Here is a 21,336-nt window from a genome sequence, read left to right as displayed (position 1 = left end):
TTGGCACACTCCAAGCATTGACTTTTGTGGACCATTCATGTTAAAGAGAGAACGAGGGAAAGCTGTCCTTGGTAGGGCTAGCTAACCAACATCCTTCACTACTGCCCTGTTGGAGGGTGATACCATCTCTATGGAGAAACTGAGTCATAGGAACCTAGTGATGAGAAAAAATGAAAATGCTCTTTGCTTAAAATTGACTATCTGATTTCTCTTTTTCCTTCAAAAGATCTGAATTCTCTTGCTGAGTATTTAGAATTTTCCTAAAGAACATTTGAAAGGCAGCTGTGAAGTCTTAGTTTTCTATTCTTTCTGTCAAAATGCAGATAGTAATCTTTCCCTTTCATTTTTCCCAAAGAAAAAATGGAATCTCAGGAAAAGACAGGTGAAAAGAGAAAAGTTTTCCCAAAAGGCACTAGTAACAGAAACCTGATTTCCTCATTTTTACCAAACCAAAGCCTTTTCTTTGAATCCGTACCCACTTCCAATGCTTCTCCCCTTTTATTCCTCAGATATTTTCTGCTATATAGTACGGGACCACTGCCTTCAGACTGAACGCTGTTTGGTCTTTTCATGTCCCAAAAGGTTTTATTAAAATCTATGATGTAGAGAAAGCATATGGATATTGAGAGATATTTAAGGTGGAGTTTGCTATTTCCTTAGTCTTAAATATTATCGGGAATGAAAGGAGCAGAATCTGTGGTCTTACTGCAGGGCAAGTTCTTTAGCTGCTGCAGCTGTCACTGATTGGATTCACAAATCGTTGGTGCGGTGGGTTAGATGTTACCTGGACGCAGCGCTCCATCTCAGGATGGACCTTCTGGGGAGACCCGCCGCGAAGCCCAGCAAAGAAGCACGCCTGGCAGAGGTCAAAGTTGAGACACTTCAGACAGCGGTATCTGCCAATAACAGCGGAAGTGTGGCTAATGTCACAACCAGCCCGTGAGCAGAGAAAATAATAGTCAGGTGCAGAATGAGTACCCCAAAACATACAGGAGACATCTAAGCTCTTAAGGAAGTGTAAAATTTCTCCCAAACTTTGTAGGGATGTTAAATGACTCTAACATGTTTAATTTATTCAAAGAAGTCTTCTTTTGGTGGTACTTTTTATGATATGGCATTATATTAACATAGTTTCACCCAACACACTATAATGTGGAAGTCTGATTCATGCCCCCACAAATATATCAAGCACATTGCCTACGCAAGGTACTGTGTACAATGAGCCTTGGGATAGACCCCTAAGTCTGTGGCCACATTTTCTGTGGTGGCACAATGCATTCAAACATTTTGAATTTAGTTGCCAACTTAAAAAATAAAATAAACTGGGAGATTTTTCAGTAAATTCTGACTTGACTTCTCTTGAAAACTGTCAAGATCTGATAATACTAGACCTGCATTATTGCATGGTATTGGGGAAAATGAAATTGTAGACAAAGAATTTGAAATAAACTTCTGTGATTTTTTAGAACTCTGTAGGAAAGAAATGCAGTGGAGGAGGGCTAGTTCTTCCAGCCAGAGTGTGGGGGAAGGACCCCCCGCATCTAAGTTTCTTAACACATCAACATTGCAGTCCTTCTCACACGAACGGTTGCATCCTTATGTCTCCGGTGGGAACAGGTGAGGAGGTTATCTTGAGACACTGTGGGAAGGAGGGGTGTCTTGTAACACTCAGGGAAAACATGGTGATACCAGATCCCTGTGCTCTTCAAATTTCATGTCTTGCTGCAGAAAGAGGATAGGGAAGCTTGCAGTACTAACTAGCAAAGTTAAGCAATACGTGATTCTGCACCAAGTATGAGGCATTGGAAGGCAAGTACTGCAGGAAGGAGAGAGGGGGAGACCCCTGTGGGCTGCTGAAAAGTTTTCATGGAGAAAGTGTGCCTTTGCGCTGGAGACCAATGAGGACGAAATCCTAGAGAGAAAGAAGAGTGAGGGAAGGAGGCTAGAACCAAGAAGGAGGATTTGGAGCACATCACATCTATCAGACCTGCTGATTATTCTAAAGAACAGAAGAATCAAAACTTGGAATGCCCCTGAGGCTGGATGGCAGAGCAAGAGAATGTTAAGGTCTGTGAGATCAACTGTCAGCTGCCCTTGTTCACTGCTGTTACCCCAACATCTAGTTCCATGGTAGGATATTAATAAATAGTATCAAATGGCTAGAATAGTAGCTAATGTTTTGGAACACTTACTAAAGGGCAGGCAATGTACATGTGTTGACGCGTGATTCATTGCCATGCAAGCCCTTTAGGGTAAGGCGTTCTTATGATTTTATCATTTTTCCAGATGAAGAAACTGAGCACCAAGTTACACAACTTCTTCGTCAGCGGTAGAAGTAGGCTTTGAGCCCAGGGATACCACCTGAATGGAGAACTAGCTATTTTAACCACTGGAATAGACCACCAGTACCCAAGGCTTGAGTTGGAATGCATACACCACCATTACTAGTGACCTTGAAGTGGGAACTTAAGCTCAGATGTTTGGAAGTTACCAAGTTAACACTGCAGGTTTTCGATGACCATTAGTTAAATGAAGTTAAATGAATGCCTTAGTTTATTTACAAGGAAAATGGGACTAGTAAACTAGAAAATTATTCAACATGCATAATTGGGAAGACAATTGCTGTTTGCAAGAAATGTGTAACACAATATTTTTTTTTTTTTTTTAAGATTTTATTTATTTATTTGAGACAGAGAGAATGAGAGACAGAGAGCATGAGAGGGAGGAGGGTCAGAGGGAGAAGCAGATTCCCTGCCGAGCAGGGAGCCCGATGCGGGACTCGATCCCGGGTCTCCAGGATCATGACCTGAGCCGAAGGCAGTCGCTTAACCAACTGAGCCACCCAGGCGCCCCTAACACAATATTTTTAATAAGGATTATTTATAAGTCCTGGCTGCATTATCGACAATACACTGACCCTAACCTTTCATTAATTCCTTTATGCTCAGAAACTACCTACAGGTATACGAGGAAAGGTGTAGTGTGAATAATGAGATTGGTCTGTTGATGTCTTTACCAAGAGAGAATCGAGTTTGGTTTTTTTTCCTCAATCTTACATGGTTATTAGAGAGCATAAATGTGACACGTCCCGCTGAAATATAACACTGGCTTAGGAACAGTGTCTGGTCTTTGCCCTTTCTCTTATTTTAGAAGGTTAAGTCTTTGCCTTCTTCCTGTTACCTCCAGGTCTGCAAACACTTCTGCTCTAAAATGACTTTATTAATCTCACTAAAACTTAAAGCCTTGAGGCTATTGCTGGAGTTTATGAGAGCCAAAAACACAAGTTTAAGGTTAGGACTATAATAAATTCAAACAATTTCTAATAGACTCAGAAGGTTACAGCTAAAAGAAGCTTAGCACTCCAATGGACTCAGCCCTCCTTATTTTACTTATAAAGAAACCGAGGTCCAGAGAGGTTAATGGCCTTGTGCAGGTCACCCAGCTGCCTGCATATATGAGAACTGTACATTGCCTTGGACATCTAGGAGGAAAGATGGTTTGCAGGGAGGCATTTCTAAGAGGAAGGTGAGTTTCATTTTCAATAGAAAGGGACGTAACCTGAAATGTAAAGAATGGCGCTTCTTGCCCTCTGCCTTGGCATGACCCGAGTCGTTCAAGCTCTTTGAGACTCCTTTATAAAATAGGAATAATAATATCTGCTTTATGTTATACATAATGATTTTGGAAAAAATATTTCAATGTAAAAGTTGTGTTTTATATAATTGCAAAGTGAATTCTGTACCTGGTCCAGTGCAGGGCCTTTAGTAACTACTCAATTAGTACTTGTTTATTGGTTAAATGATTGTAATATGCATATAACATGATAAATCATATTCATGTTCTTCCACAGTCTAATATAAAAAGAGTTTATTTTTCATTGTAGTGTGGAGATTTCTTTCGTTCGGTTTGCTTGGTTTCCAAAGGTCCTTTCCACTTATGTTTTATTGTTAGGACAGTTATTTGCAAAGAGTTTTTCATGAATGAAATGTCACCATGTCCTCAGAATTCTCTGCAAACCCACTTCATTTTCTCAGCAAAATTAAAATCTTCCAGCTTATTAGCGGACCCAGAAGATGTATTTTATATCCACGGGGAGCATGTTTACCATCTGGGTTAGTTAAGATCTGAAAGTATAAGATGAGAAGAGGAACAGACTCCCCAAGTCCTCACTCTTCCCCTTCTGGGCACCCCCTTCTTTGACTTGTTTTTAGCAACCCAGTTGTCCCAGCAATTCAGTCCTACTACACCTTCAGCCCCTACCTGCATTCATTCACCATGATAAGGGCATCCCTGTGCCTGGCCTTGACCTACCAGCTTCCTTCTTTCCTCCCCAAGTCTTTTTTTTTTTTAAGATTTTATTTATTTATTTGACAGAGAGAGACACAGCGAGAAAGGGAACACAAGCAGGGGGGAGTGGGAGAGGGAGAAGCAGGCTTCCTGCTGAGCAGGGAGCCCAATGTGGGGCTCGATCCCAAGACCTTGGGATCATGACCTAAGCGAAGGCTGAGCCAAAGGCTGACTGAGCCACCCAGGCGGCCCACCTCCCCAAGTCTTTAATGACTTTAATTTCACTTCTGTACTGTTTTATTTATAAGAGATAAACAACACCCTTTTCCTAAGGTGGGTTCTGACTGTCCTCAAAGCCATGGAAAGATCTGAATCTCCCACGTCCAAACCTAGCTTCCAAATCTGCCCTTTCCTCTAAGCAGAGTGAAGATCTGGTGTGAGCTGCCCCCACAAAACCCGATTATTCCTTTGGATCTTAAGACCCTGTTGCCAGTTGTCTACACTGGGAGGCAGCATAGCATCATGGTTGCCAAGCAGGGACTAGGGTTCAGGCTGCCCGCATCTACTTGGGGACCATGTGCAAGTTATTTAGCTTCTCTGCAAATTGGGGATAATAATACCACCTTTTATAGAGGTTATAACAAGTCCTTAAATGAAATGATCCATGTGAACCACTCAGCCTAACACTTAACACTTAATAAACTATTATCATTACTGTAATTCTTATGAATGATTCTAAAATATCTAGGGTTTTTTTTTTTTTTTTGTAACAAAAGAAAAAACATTTTCCTCTTAGAGGAACAAAAGCGTCTATTGATCAAACCATGTGTCAATGAAAGAATTTAATATTCTATTATTGTAGAAGATAAAATATAATTTATTGTCAACCAAGATCCCCCATGCATAAAATTACTGACCCCAAAATATCAACTGAGTTCCAGATGTGTGAGGACCACACAAGAATCTGGAGAGATGCAGCTCCACCCCTAGACCCATTTGGAGAACGATTATCTGTGAAATATTGATGAGTGACTGTACCTCAGTCCTGTGATTGGAAAGTTCCTGCAGATTCTACACCGAACAGGGTGAGTGACCATTTCAGTGGCAGATAACTGGTAGCAGGTTGGGAGCCACAGGAGGATGGGAGGCTCAGACTGTAACCAAGACAGGAATTTTTCTTCTTTGATTGTTGGGCTCAACACCTGAAAAACAACGGCTCACTCAGATGTGTGGCCAGGCATGACTTTGGTCTCTAGAGTAGAGGAAAATGTAATTTCATCTTCTTTTCTGGCTGTTTCTGCCAAAGAAGTTTGCCACATGAAAAGTCAGAGGCAAGTCTGTATGTTAGATTAGATTGTCTGGGATGCTCTGCAGAGTAACAGTTCTGCCATTTGAACTGGTTAGCACACGTGTCTGCCCCCAACTCGGGGGGACGTTTGTTTGGCACTCACCCCTTGGAAACAGCTGCGGGTAGCGCTTTCCACAGAGCACAGAGCGCGACTCTCCCCCACGACAGTTGGGATCTACAAGAGGCAGGAAACCCCACGTCAGTCGTGAGAAACTGGAGAAATAGGTGACCACTGGAATCAGCACGCCTGAGTCGTGGTGCCTCCAACCATGGAGTTACAAGTACTTGGTGTCTGAAACTGGATGAACTGACCCCATCCAAGCAGACAAGAAATGTGTAGGTTTTGTGCAATGTCTGAATGGGGACAGTGAATGAACACGGGGGAAGAAGTGGGGTTGGGAGGAAGGGGGAGGCTGAGAAGAGAGCCTAGCAATTGGGGCAGTATGGGACAGCTTCCATTGTTTCACTTCTTATGATCCCAGGGATATTATTTTCACCTTGCTTTGCCCTCATTTACTTGTGAATTACATGCAACAACCATACTGTATGCATGTTCAGAGCAGTTTTAAGGAAAGCCTTTCCAAACGCTCTCAGAGCTTCCCATTTTAACAAACACCGATTTCTGAGCTAGGGCATTAATGATTACCCTTGTTTAAAGCAAGGGGTGCGTGAGATTTAATATTTTGCTCTGGGTAAAAATAAAACGTGCTTTATTTGCAGAACTGAGATCTCACTTCAAGACTCCCTACTCTATTGAGGGGGGGCTCACAAAACTTTGTCCTTTGGACTCATGTCGTAGGGGTTCCAATGGCTCTCTCTGTGCCTCCTCACACGATGCTTTCCACCTTTCAATCCCGGTAACCAAAGAAGTTTCACTCAGGGACTAAGGACCCCATGTGACCGCCAAGAGGGCCAGGACTTGGTTCTGACATTATCTAGATGCACAGATATGTGTACCTGTCACCTCCATTTATGCCCATGCGGTCGTGAGTCCTAATTTCACGTCTGATGTCTTCTAGGGCACTGGCTGTCAGGAGGCATTGCCTGCAAGCTCAAAAGCAATTTCAAAGACCCCCCTGCTGAGTCCATCAACTCGAATAAACATTCTTCTAATCAGGAAAGTGGCACTTAGAACCACTTTGCTGACAATTAGCCAGGCAGGAGTCAACAAACATTTGCGTAATAGTGACAAGATGGCTGTCCTTTTTATTGATAATAACCCCGTCACCAGCTGAACAGAAGTAACTGCTCCCTACATCATTTGGCCTTTGTCTGAAAAACTAACTCATTCCCCGTACTTTGGCCTGTGAGTGTTGATGAACTAACTGGACACTCAGTTAGAGGGTGTTTCTGAGCCCTTGGGAAGGGGGGTTAACCTCATGTCAAATAAGGGAAGGGTATCAGATGGGGTTGACCTGCCAGCTCTGCGATGCTGACATCAGTCCAAAGAAAGCTCACTTCTGGAGTGGGTTTTAACCTTCATTTTTGGCTTAAGTACGTGCACGAAGATTTTGTGGATTAATCGCCCATTTGACTAATTTCTTGCAGGTGTGCTATGGAAGATTGCATGTGGCTAGATGGTATGCTAGGACAGGCAGAATGCCACTTGAAATGATAATTAGGATTCTTGGGGGAGTGGTTTGAATCACACAGTGGGGCCTGGAATTTTCTATGGGAATCCATCTCTGAGTTCTTAATGGAAGTCAATGGGAGGATAATTCACCAGGCAAATTTCCACCTTCCTAAGAGTTTTCTCAGGAGTGTACTAATGCACGGGTGGGAGACAGAGCACTGCTAGACCTGCCATTTCAGCAGCTCATTGACCTCATTTGAACCTGGAGCAAGGGCACATTTTTAGGGCTTGTTGGATGGGGTGCTAGTCTGGGGCTACAGTAGTTAGAAAGTGAACACAAGGATTTCTACAGAAGGAAAATGCCCCTCAGAACACCTACTTTCGTGATATTCACTTAAGCCCTCTAGTCTTTGAAGTCTGACTGCATAAATGGATGGGCAGACTTTTCCACTCTCTCTGGCTCTCCACCAGCTTGAGTCCTGAGATGTGAGCATTCTTGGGGTAGTACCTCTGCTCTGGCACATATGCCTGAGTGTCAGCAGAAAGCTGGTGATGGGATCTACGTGCCACCACCACCATCAGAACAGCTCTGAAATAACTATGCCTGATGTTTAACTTTCTAAATTTTTAAAAAATCATCACTCTGTTTAAAAAATATGAACATATTGAATATCATTGGGAATTTCTAGAATAAATTAAATATTAACTATTATGATCAATATGAACATAAGATATTAAGACCAAATCAAAGCACAGGTAATTTTGGATAGGTTTTTCTTTCTCTCTGTCTTTTTTCTTAAGACTTATTTATTTATTTATTTTGGAGAGAGAGAGAGAGAGAGAGAGCAAGTGCAGGGGGAAGGGACAGAGGGAGAAGGAGAGAGAGAGAATCTCAAGCAGACTCTTCCCTGAGCATGGAGCCTGATGGGGGGCTCGATTTCACAACCCTGAGATGATGACCTGAGCTGAAATTAAGAGTCAGATGCTTAGACTGAGCCACCCAGGTGCCCTGGATAGGTTTTTCTAACCCATACTCCCAGTCCTAGAGTTCTGATAATCTTCCTCTTTACCCACCCCCTTCATGACTATCCCCAGTTCAGAATTCTTGGTCCTGAAGAGTACCAGAATATGCCACCCCCAAATGTGTCTCTTTGGCATATGGATTATTTTGAGCTAAAGGCCAATGAAAACCAACAGATGCAGAAAAACCTCTAAAAGCAGAACACAAGTTTTCCTTTTGTCAAGAAAATGTACACTTATGAGGGAAATTTTCATTTGCCAAAGTTGTCTCCCTCTCCCTACTGGAAGAAGAGGGCTCTTAACAACTCTTATCAATGGAGAAGGTACCAACTTAAATCCTCACAACAAACTTTACTAAACAACCCTTGTTCAGCATACTTTTCCTGGTCACCTTCTCATCACTTTCCTTCCCCACCAGGAAGCCCAGAACCCCTTTCCCTTTGTTTAGCTTAAGATTGTATGTAAGCCTGAGTTCTAGTCAGCCCTTAGAGTTACTCATCACTGGGCACTCCCATGTGTATGTGCCATATACATGTTAATAAACTTCTGTTTGTTCTCCTTTTGTTAATCTGTGTTTTGTCAGTCTAATTGACAGGACCCCAGCCCTTACAAAGATTATTCTTACAAAGATTATTCTTTTCCTCTCTTATAACCTAGACCCAGGAGAAAAATGACAGAAAGTTATTATAGTTTCACAGTGCAGAAAACCTAGTGTGGGGATTTTACAGGAGCTGGAAGAACAACAGAGACATCTTGAAGCAGGGGTAAAAGGTACACTGGGACAGTAACCTCTTCTGCACAAGACAATCTGGAGGCTGCTTCATCCTTTTGTAGAAGTTTTTGCTCGGATGCATCATTTAATATCATTTTAACATTTAAGTAATGTATTTACTTTAAGGGGGGGTAAATTCCCTTGACTAGCAATAATAAAAACAATATTAAATCTGTACATTCTTAAAGCACGGGAAACGATGGAACTCTTAACTATTTGAGTCTTCAGCACAGCATTTCGTTTATGCTTTCATTAATCTTTGGTCGAAGGCCTTACTACCAGGCACGTTTTAAGCCATTGGAGACATAAACATGAATGCAATACAATTGTTCCCCTTGAGAAGCAGTCTAGTGTAGAAGGCATATATCCTGTAATAATGGCAACAAAATTTGACAAGTGCTATAACAAAGTTATGCACAGGGAGTGAAAGAGCTTTTAGTGAGGAGGTGACTAATAATCTGAATGCCTTGAAAGATGAACAGTATTTGCTAAGTGATAGGCAGTGGTGCAGCCGATAGATGGAGCTGCACAAGTCAGGCGTGGAGAACTTGGTGCATGTTGGACAGAGTAAGGATTTTGATATATAGGAGTGAAATAGGCATAAAAAGTGCAAGGAAATATTAAACACTATGGAATAAGCAAGAGAAACCACTGGTGATCTTTTCAGTGGTGGTACCTGAACGTATAGAGATATGCATCATTGCCTTCGGCTAGGCTATTTTACAACTCTGCAAGAGAATTAAAGTTAACTTGCAGAAAACAGATTGAAATGCAAATAATTCTCATCTATAGACATGCAAATAAATTCCAGCCTGGTTGGGGACCCACCCCCAACTTCCCCCAAAGGCCAGTCTTGCATCCACCTGCAAGTTCATTTTAATATTCCTTATCTACTAGCTTGCCCATTCTTTGGTTATTTCTTTCAACTAGTTGTAAGATCTTACTGAAACCCTCTTTTAATTCATAAATTAAATACATTTTTGGACTCGTGTTCATTTTATATTCCTAAAAAAATCATGATTTTACCTCTTTTTGAAAAGAGAAGGATTGGGTCAAATCATGAAAGCTTTTCATATGATGCTAAGGAATTTAGGCTTTGTTCTATAGACATGCATGGCCAGTGAAGAATTTTAGGCATGAGGGTGACATTTGCATTTTGGAAAAGTCACTGACTGCAGTGTGGGGGCAGGGTTGGAGGGAGGAAAAGCTTGAGTTAGGAAGTGATTGTAATCGATCACACCTATGCTCAGGTAACAGCAGTGGCTGTAGAGGGGAGGAATGGCATGGAGAACTGTATTAAGGGAGAACTGACACTGTAAAAATCAGATTGTTTAATAACAAAGGTGGCTAATATAACTGGAACGAATTTAGAATTCTTAAGTATTAGAGATTTACCTGCTGTAGATCTGTTAATAGGTTTCTCAAAATGCTTCGAGTCATGTGTGCCCCAGAATCATAACCTCCCCTGGTATTTTCTGCATAGAGCTGAAAAAGAGCTAGACATACAAAGGGGGAAAGAAATCTTTAAACGGAATACTTGCAATACGTCTTGGAAGAACATGTGCCTTGAATTCTAAACAGTTTATTTGTAGGTATGAAGGGAAAAGGAAGGGAAAGTTATATTTCTTGATTATTTGCTTGCTAGTTTGAAGGCTTCCCAAATGAGGTAATATGATAACTAATGAAAACCAATTCACATTTCAACCTCCTGATAATTCAGCACATCAGTGATGAAGACCACGAGGTTGGTAAATGGCATTGTGAGGAGAGTCCCAGTCTTGAAAGGAATAATAACTACTTGTGTGTCTGAAAAATCCCCACACAAATAAATAGCAAGGACAACCAAGTTATGAATAATTAGAAAGCATAGATCGACATCTTGAAAACTTCCATCATGCTGAGTACATATTCAACAAGAGTCATGTGGCAGGGGAATAGAAATGAGTGAAGAAGTTAGTGTGTTGGAGGTTTGGAGGTCACTGCACTTGATACACTCAAACTCATACGTATGTTACCTCTGTATTTTGTAAGAGGGCTGTCCCCGGACAGAGCAATCAGGGCAGCAGCTGCAGGTACAAGCTTGAGCAAACCCGTTCCTGTGCTACAGGGCAACAAAACACAGAGACAAGAATGGGAAAGGCAAGGTGATTCTGGGTGAAGTGCTTTATAAAAACTATAACTATTAATGGAGACTTCTGACATCGTTTTTCAAGTTCATGCTTTTCTTCTCTTTTCTTTACTTTCTTTCTTTATTATTTTCTTTAAGTTCACATTTTTCATGGTCTGTTTTCCTATATCTAGATTTTGACAGATTAAAAATTGAATTAAAATATTTCATTATTCATTCATTCATTCATTCATGTGCCCAACAAATATTTATTGGGTGCTTCCTCTGTGCTAAGCACTGCACTGGGTACTGGGGAAACAGGGATGCACCCTATCTTCACAGAGCAGACAGTGTCAGTTCCTTAGGATGCACATGTCTGGAAACCTAACAAAGATACAAGCACAAAAGGAAGCAAAAGGAGCAGACATGTGTATAAAAGATCCACCAGCTCACAGGCCCTCTCATAGAGCCTACTCATCCTTTGCTCACTAGCTGTGCAGATCCAAGCCTGCAAAACAATGTCTCAAATGCAGGAGGATTGTTAGAGGCAGGCATTGATATTAGAAATGATAGTCAAGGGCACCTGGGTGGCTCAGTTGGTTAAGCGACTGCCTTCGGCTCAGGTCATGATCCCAGGGTCCTGGGATCGAGTCCCACATCGGGCTCCCGGCTCAGCGGGAAGCCTGCTTCTCCCTCTCCCACTCCCCCTGCTTGTGTTCCTGCTCTAGCTGTCTCTGTCTCTGTCAACTAAATAAATAAAATCTTTAAAAAAAAAAAAAAAGGAATGATAGTCAAAAGCTTAATGTTGGAGGATTTTTTTTTTTTGCAAAAAAAAAAAAGTTTTTTTGATGGGGGAGGGGCAGAGGGAGAGTGAGAGAGAGAATCTTGAGGCTCCAAGCCCAATGTGTAGCCCAAAGTGGGGCTCGATCTTACTATCCTGAGATCATGACCTGAGCTGAAATCAAGAGTCAGACGCTTAACTGACTGAGCCATCCAGGTGCCCCCTCAAAAGCTTAATGCTTAGGGACGCCTACGTGGCTCAGTCAGCTAAGTGTCTGCCTTTGGCTCAGGTCATGATCCCAGAGTCCTGGGATCAAGTCCCGCATCGAGGTCCTTGCTCAGCAGGGAGCCTGCTTCTCCCTCTGCCTGCTGCTCCCCCTGCTTGTGCTCTCTCTCTCTCTCTGAAAAATAAATAAATAAATAAAATCTTAAAAAAAATAGCTTAATGCTTAAGGAGTCTGAAATAATGAAAAAATAACTTGAGAACATGTTTATGTATTATTTGTGCAATAAAAAAATAATAAACTAGAAAAGGAAACACTAGGAATCTGCCAGATGGCTAAACTGTGCTTGCCTCTGAGAGCCAGGATTGGGGTGACATTTCTTCTTTGCTCTTTTCTGCACTTTCCAAATGTTTTATATTTACTATGATTTTTTAAAGTCCATTCTAAAAGATGAGGCCTACTTGGTCAAGACCACATAAGGTAAACAGAATGAAGTGGGACAGAAGAATGGTAGACCCCAGAGCCAGTGGAAAACACACACACACACACACACACACACACATCATTTACCCCGTGGCATGCATAATCAAGCCTTTGACATGGTCTAAATTGGCTTACAGGTGCAGTGGACTGAATGTTTGGATCCCTCTGAAATTCCTATGTCGAAATTCTCACCTCCAGTGTGATGAAGTTTGGAGGTGGGACTTTGGGGGATGATTAGGTCATGAGAGTGGAACCCTCATGAACTGGATCAGTGTTCTTCTTATAAAAGAGAACTCAGAGAATAAAAATAAAAAAAAATAAAAGAGAACTCAGAGAACTCCCTCACCCCTTCTACCACATGAGGACACAGCAAGAAGACAGTTCTCTGTGAATCAAGAAACTGGTCCTCACCAAACACTGAAATGGCCGGCACCTTGACCTCGGACTTCCTGGCCTCAGGAACTGTGAGAAATAAATGTTTGTTGTTCAAGCCACCTGGTCTACAGTATTTTTGTCATAGCAGCCCAAACAGACTAAGACCGTAGGTTAGCCACTCACGCATAGGTTGATCAACATGACTACACCTGAGAAATAAAACAAAAACTGATCATTGGTAATAAGACATGAGCAAAGAAATAAGAGAAAAGTGTGGTTTTTTGTATGTATAGCTAGATAACCACCCTAGCAAAAGGTGTGCATGCGTCCAGAGTGGAAATGAGTTTGCATGAGACAAAAGTAATGTGGATTTGTTTTTCCCTTTTTGCTATTCACGGGTCATTTATATTAGTGAAGCTGATAAACATGTACTTCTTCGTCCCCCTCCTGAATGAATACTACATTTGTGGAAAACAAAGAAGCCTTCTTATGTAACAAACCTCAAGCAAACCTTAGACAACACCAGGTGGCCAATGACCAGTGGTGACTAAACACTGTCCTTGAGACCACAGCGTGACCTTCACACCCTCACCTGTCATACATCGTTGTGAGAAGGCTCAGAGTGAGTTCTGAAGCTCTGGGATGCACCTGTCCTGGTTTTTCCACCGTGACTCTCTGAAACAGCTCCTGAAGAGCCCGAAAGAGCTGCTGCACAGGGAGGGGGCTCTCTCTTGCTTCCCAGAGGCTGTGACGTAGGAGGACGTGCTGAATCAGGATGCTGTCCATCAAGTCCACTGTGGAAAGCAAACAAGAAATTGTCTTTTTTTTTTTAAATTTAATTTTATTATGTTATGTTAGTCACCATACGATACATCATTAGTTTTTGGTGTAGAAATTGTCTTATTTTCTGATGGGAACAAAGGCTTCAAATAAAGCAAATGTCATCTAGTGTTTAATTAAGACTTCTTTAGTGGCAGCCATTTTCTTTAAAGGGAATTAGAATATGAACACTATTGGGATGCATATCTCTTGTGTAGAATTCAGGCCTATTAGTCGAACAGCAGGTTTGATTTTGGAAAAGGACATCTGTTAGCAAAGCCTAGTTATGACATTATTCCTAGTGTAACCTCTAGGATGTTGCTTTATAGAATGAAGTTGAAAGGGGAAAAAAGTGAGAAAGTTGAAAAACAGCCTTCCAAGGAAGTTAGGGCACTGTGCTGAGAAGTGGTGAAAACATTTTTTAGGCTGCTTAAGTGATTTGAGCAAATTTATCTTTCATGTTCAAATATAGTTTTCCCTGTCTGCAGCTTTGCTTCAGAAGGAATATTGTGTTAAATGCATTTGCCTAAGTTAAAAAACCCAGGGACCTTTCTTTTTTTTTTTTTTTTTTTAAAGATTTTATTTATTTATTCGACAAAGAGAGGGAGAGGGAGAGCACAAGTAGGCCGAGAGGCAAGCAGAGGGTGAGGGAAAAGCAGACTCCCCGCTGAGCAGGGAGCCCGATGCAGGCTCGATCCCAGGATACTGGGATCATGACCTGAGCCGAAGGCAGATGCTTAACCATCTGAGCCACCCAGGCGCCCCCCCAAAAACCCAGTGATCTTTATAAAAGAGTGGTTGCTGAATTATCGGACTCTGCTGGTCCTGCCCTTGCCTCAATATTTCTTTCTGTTGATCTTGGTTCCATCGGTATTATTATCTAGGGAAGGCACTTAATGCCAAAGTTGCTTACAAAAAATAATGGTTTATTTCTTACATTTTTTTTTTACCACCTCCTAAAAATTTTACAAGGCAATGAATACAAGGAAGAATGAAATAGAGCTAACCCTATGGTTTCTTGCAGACAGAGGATAACAGACAAAATTAATAAACACCCACTTACACCATCTGAGAGATGAGGATGTCAGGGGCGCCCAGAGCTGCTGGTATTGAAAATGCTTCAGTCTGTGGAATGATAAAACCCTGCGCTTTTCTCTACTTCATAAATCAGCCTTACAGATAAGAAATCTAGTAAGTATAATAAAATTTTTTATGTGTTCTCTGATCCTGCTTTCAAGGGGAGAGTCTACAAAAGTGAGGAGTAGATTTTCGGATGTGACTTTAATAACAACCTGGCTGCAGGTGGTGGAAGGTGCAAACTGTTTTATCGTGATTCAATCGCAAAACTCATCACCTTGTCCCGCGTGCTGTACACAGGGCATTCTTGTCTTCTGCGGCGAGTTCCGTATTACAGCAAAACAGATGATGGTGGTGTGCGAGCGTCTCTCCACAATATTTATGTCGTGCTCTGAGATCCTGCCGCCTCAAGCTCACGGTGTGCTTTATCTCAGGCTTTGGGACTTTTTTGTTTTCAGATTATTGTTTAACTATCTTTTCTAGGGAGAACTTTGAACTACTGGTTTTGTGTATTGTTAATATTCCCTATGAGTATTATTCAGGTTCTAATGCGGGGAGGGGGACGTTCAAAAAGGTATATCCTCAAATTCTACCGTTGGTCCACACCCAGGCATTAATGAAGGAGGCTTACACGAACGTTTGCTGCTAACTTTCTTTAATGGGAGAAATTCCCCAGGAAAATAGCAAAATTCAGGGTAAATTTTTGGTGAACATACTCTGCCTTTTGTTGATCCCTGGAATAATAAGTAATAGTTATAAGTGAATTTGTCAAAAATCTTTTTTTAAAGCTGAGAATCCCTTATTCAAAGACCCTTTTACAGAATGCAGTAGGGAAAATAGAGAAAACAAGTTGAATTGGTTGAAGAGATGGTCTTTTGGGTTTCCCTCACTTGCCTCTACTTCCTTTCCTGCCCTACTTCTACCCCACTTTGTGAAGCACAATTTGAAAACCACTGGTCTAAATAACTTATTAGGCAGAAGGCAAACTATGAAAAAAATTCCAAACTTCAGGAGAAAAGTCGTATGTATAACACAAATTCTTTAAGGTCTGATCTGATAAATATCATAAATCACTTCACATGAAATGCTTATTAGAACTTATTAGAAATCAATAACTTTAGCTAGGTTGAATCCATGTTGTTTTTCATACATAGAACCCAATTTATTTCATTTTGGAGGATTTTTACTAAATAAACATTTTTACCATATTTGGACTTATTTTACCCATGATAACAATATAGGAAAAGAAAATCATGGCATTCAACCAGTTATAAATTTAATCCCCAAAAAAGCAGTTCTCAGAGAATTCTTAAGATAGTTTTAAGATTTGTGGCCCAAGGATGACTCATCTGAACGTACTTTTGCATGTTCAGAGAGAGGGGTACGATTTCAAAATGTCAATCTTATGTGGTAGAAGGAATTTTTAATTTTCATGATTAAATCTACAAGTGTAGATTCTAAACTAACTTATTTTACAGTTTTATTTTGTGTCAATATTGGTATCCTAAAAAGGAAACAAACAAAAAATGTCCAGAAACCAAGTAGGAAAAATGAAACAAAAAAAATTTAAACCCTCGTCCACAAGTTATTTTCTCTTGTCGGGCAACGAAGCTCCACATGGGCAGCACATACAGGGTGTACCCTCCCCGCTCCATCTTCTCTGTTACTAATGGGGTAAATGCATAGATCCAACCTTCTGGAGCTAGCAGTCACTCACATGGGGGAATTCTTGTTTTCTCTGTGAATTTTACATCACACATCAGCATCATATTATTTCAAGTTTTTAAAGAGATTCTGTACTTACATTGGCACAGAGTTTGCACTGATCGTAATTTGAAGGCTGTTCTGTAAATGGAATTCTCGATACTGTTAAGGGCATCTGGAAAGAAAACATGAAATATCATGGATAAAGGATGGTCTCATTAGATAAATCCCACATCCGAGAAGGGAATCCTAGAGATCACGTAGCCCTGTAGTTATTTTGCAGGTGAGGAAATCAAAGTCTAGAGCTCTCTTTCCTACCTGGGAACAAAAATAATGGTTTCAGTGTCCTAGGCTGCAAGTGACCCTACAGGACATCCTCTGAGTCTACTAAACTTTTTATATAAAAAGGAAACAGCCTAGAGGCGCCTGGGTGGCTCAGTCGGTTAAGCATCTGCCTTCAGCTCTGGTCGTGATATCAGGGTCCTGGGATTGGCCCTGCGTCAGGGCTCCCTGCTCAGTGGAGAGTCTGTTTCTCCCTCTCCCTCTGCCCCTTCCTCCCCTTCCCCACTCGTGTGTGTGTTTGTGTGTGTGTGTGCTCTTTCTTTCAAATAAATAAATAAATAAAATATTTTAAAAAAGGAAACAACCTTATGAAACAAATAGGATTAAAAAAACTCTGTAGAATATAAAGTCGATTTTGTTAATATATTCTGGTCAGATGTACCCACATGAATTTATGCATATATGAGAGTGACACAAAAGCTCTCCATCCATTCATTCCTTCAGCAAATATTCGTTGAGCTCTTACTATATGGCCCCAGCATGATTCTAGGCCCTTGAAATACAGCAGTTAACAAAACAGATACAAATCCCTGCCACGTGGAGCTTAATTTCTAGGGGCATTTGTGAAATTGTTAATAGACGCTATCTCTGGTTGCTTGAATTCTTAGTATAGTTATTTTCATTCTACTTGTTGATATCACCTCAATGTGCTTATAGGGAGCATATGTTATTTTTATAATCAGAAAAGAATTATTAATATACCTTCTTTTGAGAGTTACCACCACCAAAAACACTATAACAATGGCTAACAGTTCTGAGCCCTTACCAGGGCCCGAGTGCTCATATGCCCCTTTCACAGTGTGGTGGAGAAGAGAAAGCTCTGGAGCCATAACTAGTTCCTTTTTCTTTTGGGGAAATTAGTTTACTATTTGATCTTCATTTTCTTCATCAGATAAATAGGTATGTGTGCTGGAGACTAGAAACACAGGCAGCCCTTTAGTTGCTGCTAAGCAGGCCCTACAGCAAAACAAATCAAGGGGTTGCTTAGTCGATTTCATCCATTCAAACATATGTGGCAGGATTTTATGGTGATATTAGTTTCCTTTTTATTCTTGCAGAAGTGGGAGAATTTAGAGGATGAAGAGGCAATTTTTCCATGTCCATTCCTGTGTATGTTCCAAGGTCTAAACTCTTTTTACTCCTTTGGAAGTTTGAATAGCTTCTCTGTGCTTAAGGGGCCTCCTTGAAGTCAGCCCACCCAGGCCTTCTTATGAAAGGCCCATCAAAGAACTCAAGCCACTCATGGAAATGGGAGAGTTTGACTCAATAATAATAGAATTTCAAGGACCAAGATCAAGGGCAGGTTGTTCTTCCAAAGCAGAACAGGGCCACTGGTTCACCAGAAGAAAGCCAAATGGGTGCTGGGTGACCAGAGGAAGAGGTTCATTACCTCAAATACCACCGGGATCCCTCACTTTCTGAATCCTCAACCTCATCCTCTCTCCTAGCTCCTCTTCCTTGCACACACATTCTGGACTCCCCTTGCCTTGAAAACCAATCTTGATTTCAGTGTTGCTCTAGCTAAGGCTGTCTCTTTCCTGAAGGGGGAGGGGAGGTTGATGCCTGGACAGGATGTCCTGAATACTTCAGATCAGATGTTCACCCTAAGAACCTTCAAGGTTTTTATCGTGTCTTTAAGGAATGGCTCCTTCCCAAACTTAACTGAGTCGAAATTTCATACCAAGCCACAGTGACTTGGTTTTGGTTTAGAAAATAATGTTTCTCGCCCTGGAGTGTTGTGGGGAAAAGTCCTAGCTGTTACACACATGGGTATTGAGTACCAGGCACTGTGCTAACCCACTGAGGGGCTTATGGTGCCAAACCAGGTCAGATCCACCCCTGGGGAGTTAGAGCAAACCAACAGCTTCTCCTGAAACATACCCTAATTCAATGATTGATATATGATCATGAGTGGAAGACACTTACCTCAGGTCAATGTGCCTAAAAATATCATTAAACAAGCGATCTTAAGAACCTTCCACATCCTTCCCCCCCCCTTTTTTTTGAACAGGTGCAACCATATCAAAGAAGCTACAATTTACTCTAAATCTTTTGTTATTTAATATTTCCCTATGTTCTGAAAATTCTTTTCAGTTTTCAGCTGAGTCTAGCATTAGAGTATGGAGAAGTCAGAAGCACCTCTGCCCTCTATCTGGAGAAGGAAAACAAATTGAGAGTAGCCAGAATAGTGTGAAAATAGTTCACAAAACTGTAATGCCCAACATTTTCTTTCCTTCTGGAAATTGGCCAGTTTTTGTGCCCTGGTTCCTCTCAGATGCACCAAATGAATCCAGAGACTCAGCAAACTCGGGGCTCTGCAGGTTTTCCCAGATGCTGCCGTTGGTGGAAGAGCCATTCGGTAGCTGCTCTACCATCTGGCCCATGGCACTCCTGTCAAATTATGTTTTGCAGTGTCATCTGATGAAGTTATGCAGCATAACATGGCAATCTGTGATCGAGTACAACGTGGAAAATGAATGAACATCCCAGGTGATTCACTACCAGCTCTGCTTCCTAAAGGCTCTTTTTTTTTTCCTTTCCTGCTGGTGGGAGAAAACTCAAGAAAGGAAGAAGTCGTTTGATGTATGAGGCCCAAAGCTATGAAGAAAGTAGTTTTAGATGCTTAAAGAAATAATAATACAAGCTACACATGGTCTTGTTCATGGAAGCAATTTGACTGGGAAACATGTTTTGCTTTAAATGATTCTTGTTTTGTCACTTCCTACAGATTCTGAGAATGTAATAAACATGTCCATCATCTCTAGTGGGATGATCCAGAAATAGGTATTTTTGGCCAGTGGTCCTCAAAGTGTGGTTCTAGGTGAGCAGCATCAGCATCACCTGGGAACTTGTTAGAAATGCATGTTCTTGGGCGCCTTGGTGGCTCAGTTAAGGGTCTGCCTTCAGCTCAGGCCATGATCCCAGTGTCCTGGGATCGAGCACCCCCCCCCCCCAACCTGCCCCGTGTTGGGCTCCCTGCTCAGCAGGGGAGTCTGCTTCTCCCTCTCCCTCCCCCTGTTCATGCTCTCTCTCTCGCAAATGAATAAATAAAATCTTAAAAAAAAAAAGTCACAAGACACTCCTGGGGTTACCACAGCATTCAGAGGTATTGGTAGAAAGGAGAATTACTGTCTTCGTACCCATTTATGAAATATTTATACAGTGTCAGCTGTGAGAACTTTCACCCAATTTTGGGCCCACATAGTACTGTGAACTTACCCTTGACATTAAAATATCTACAGTGATGTCATTTTAATAGTAAACCATGAAAATATACAAAAATAAGATAAGCCACTTTTTGTATATTTGAATAACAATTTAAAGTGTAATTATATTGAGAATAAGTCTTTTGTTAAATTACTGTTGGTGATTTGGGGACAATAGACCAAACACTCATCCATACATTATGAATTTCTGTTTAGAAAAAAAAGAAAATCTTTTTAATCACCCACTAGTTTCTTTCTATGCCAGATGTCAAATGTCTACTCTTCTGCAACTCAGAAGTCTGAAAATACAACATCTGTGCCTCATTTTTTTGTTTACAAACTGTGCTCAGAAACTTGAGAATAATACTCACCTTGTTTACCTGGGTCCATTTCAGGAATTTCTTAGCATGGCAGATGGTAAGAGGGTCCCTGTAACTGAAAATAAGCCAATATTTTAAGCAGAAGGTTTTGCAGTGGAAGAGGAAGGATGGGAGAACAAAAAGACGACTAGGCAAAGTCATTTCACCTGTGGAACAATGAAGAAAAGTGTTCAGGGAGCCTGTGTAATCTCTTGGGAGGATAAAAATAAGGAATGTTGGGCTAGGCGCTTTTTATACTTAGACCCTTTTGAGGATTTGGAGCTGTATCTCCGTAACTGAGAACAGCTCCTGAAACTAATATGGTAAATACTTGGGACTTTTGAGGCATTGTAATTTCAATCTCACTTCAAGAAAATGTAAACTAACTTGAATTTTTAAGGACAAAATTTGAAGCTCTCAATGCTCAAATTTCTAACAGTACTATGCTAAATAATCTATGCATTAAATTTCTGACAGATACTATCCATTTGAACACCTTATCACATATATGTATATATGTGTGTGTATACGTATAATTCAATCAATGTTTTATTTTAAGAAGAGTAGTCAAGGGCGCCTGGGTGGCTCAGTCGGTTAAGTGTCTGCCTTCGGCTCAGGTCATGATCTCAGGGTCCTGGGATACAGCCAGCCCTGTGTTGGGCTCCCTGCTCAGCGGGGAGTCTGCTTCTCCCTCTCCCTCTGCCCCTCCCTCTCCCCCTGTTCGTGTTGTCTCTCAAATAAATAAATAAATAAATAAATTTTTTTTTTTTAAAGTAGTCAATTAGGCACCTGTTGTTTCATGTTGCAACTATGGTTCAAACTACACACACACACACACACGCATACATATATATATTCAC

At 41.2% G+C, this 21,336-nt stretch overlaps 1 protein-coding gene across 1 annotated transcript in view; it reads right to left on the bottom strand.

Moving 5' to 3' along the window:
* The window catches only part of DYTN (dystrotelin), a 48,913-nt gene extending 28,406 nt beyond the window's left edge, over positions 1–20,507 (bottom strand). Inside the window, exons 1-8 of the mRNA XM_006737951.2 lie at positions 20,489–20,507; positions 16,670–16,744; positions 13,562–13,763; positions 11,016–11,101; positions 10,396–10,496; positions 5,739–5,810; positions 5,326–5,489; positions 785–896 (exon numbers count right to left, since the gene is read on the bottom strand). Coding sequence (XP_006738014.2) covers positions 785–896; positions 5,326–5,489; positions 5,739–5,810; positions 10,396–10,496; positions 11,016–11,101; positions 13,562–13,763; positions 16,670–16,744; positions 20,489–20,507 — 831 coding nt within the window. The remainder of the gene's footprint in view (positions 1–784; positions 897–5,325; positions 5,490–5,738; positions 5,811–10,395; positions 10,497–11,015; positions 11,102–13,561; positions 13,764–16,669; positions 16,745–20,488) is intronic.
* Between the last annotated feature and the right edge of the window lie 829 nt (positions 20,508–21,336).

Source organism: Leptonychotes weddellii, chromosome 3, assembly GCF_054177405.1.
Source record: "Leptonychotes weddellii isolate Sample4059 chromosome 3, ASM5417740v2, whole genome shotgun sequence".
Taxonomy (NCBI): Eukaryota; Metazoa; Chordata; class Mammalia; order Carnivora; family Phocidae; genus Leptonychotes; species Leptonychotes weddellii.
This window is presented reverse-complemented; position numbering and strand designations above follow the sequence as displayed.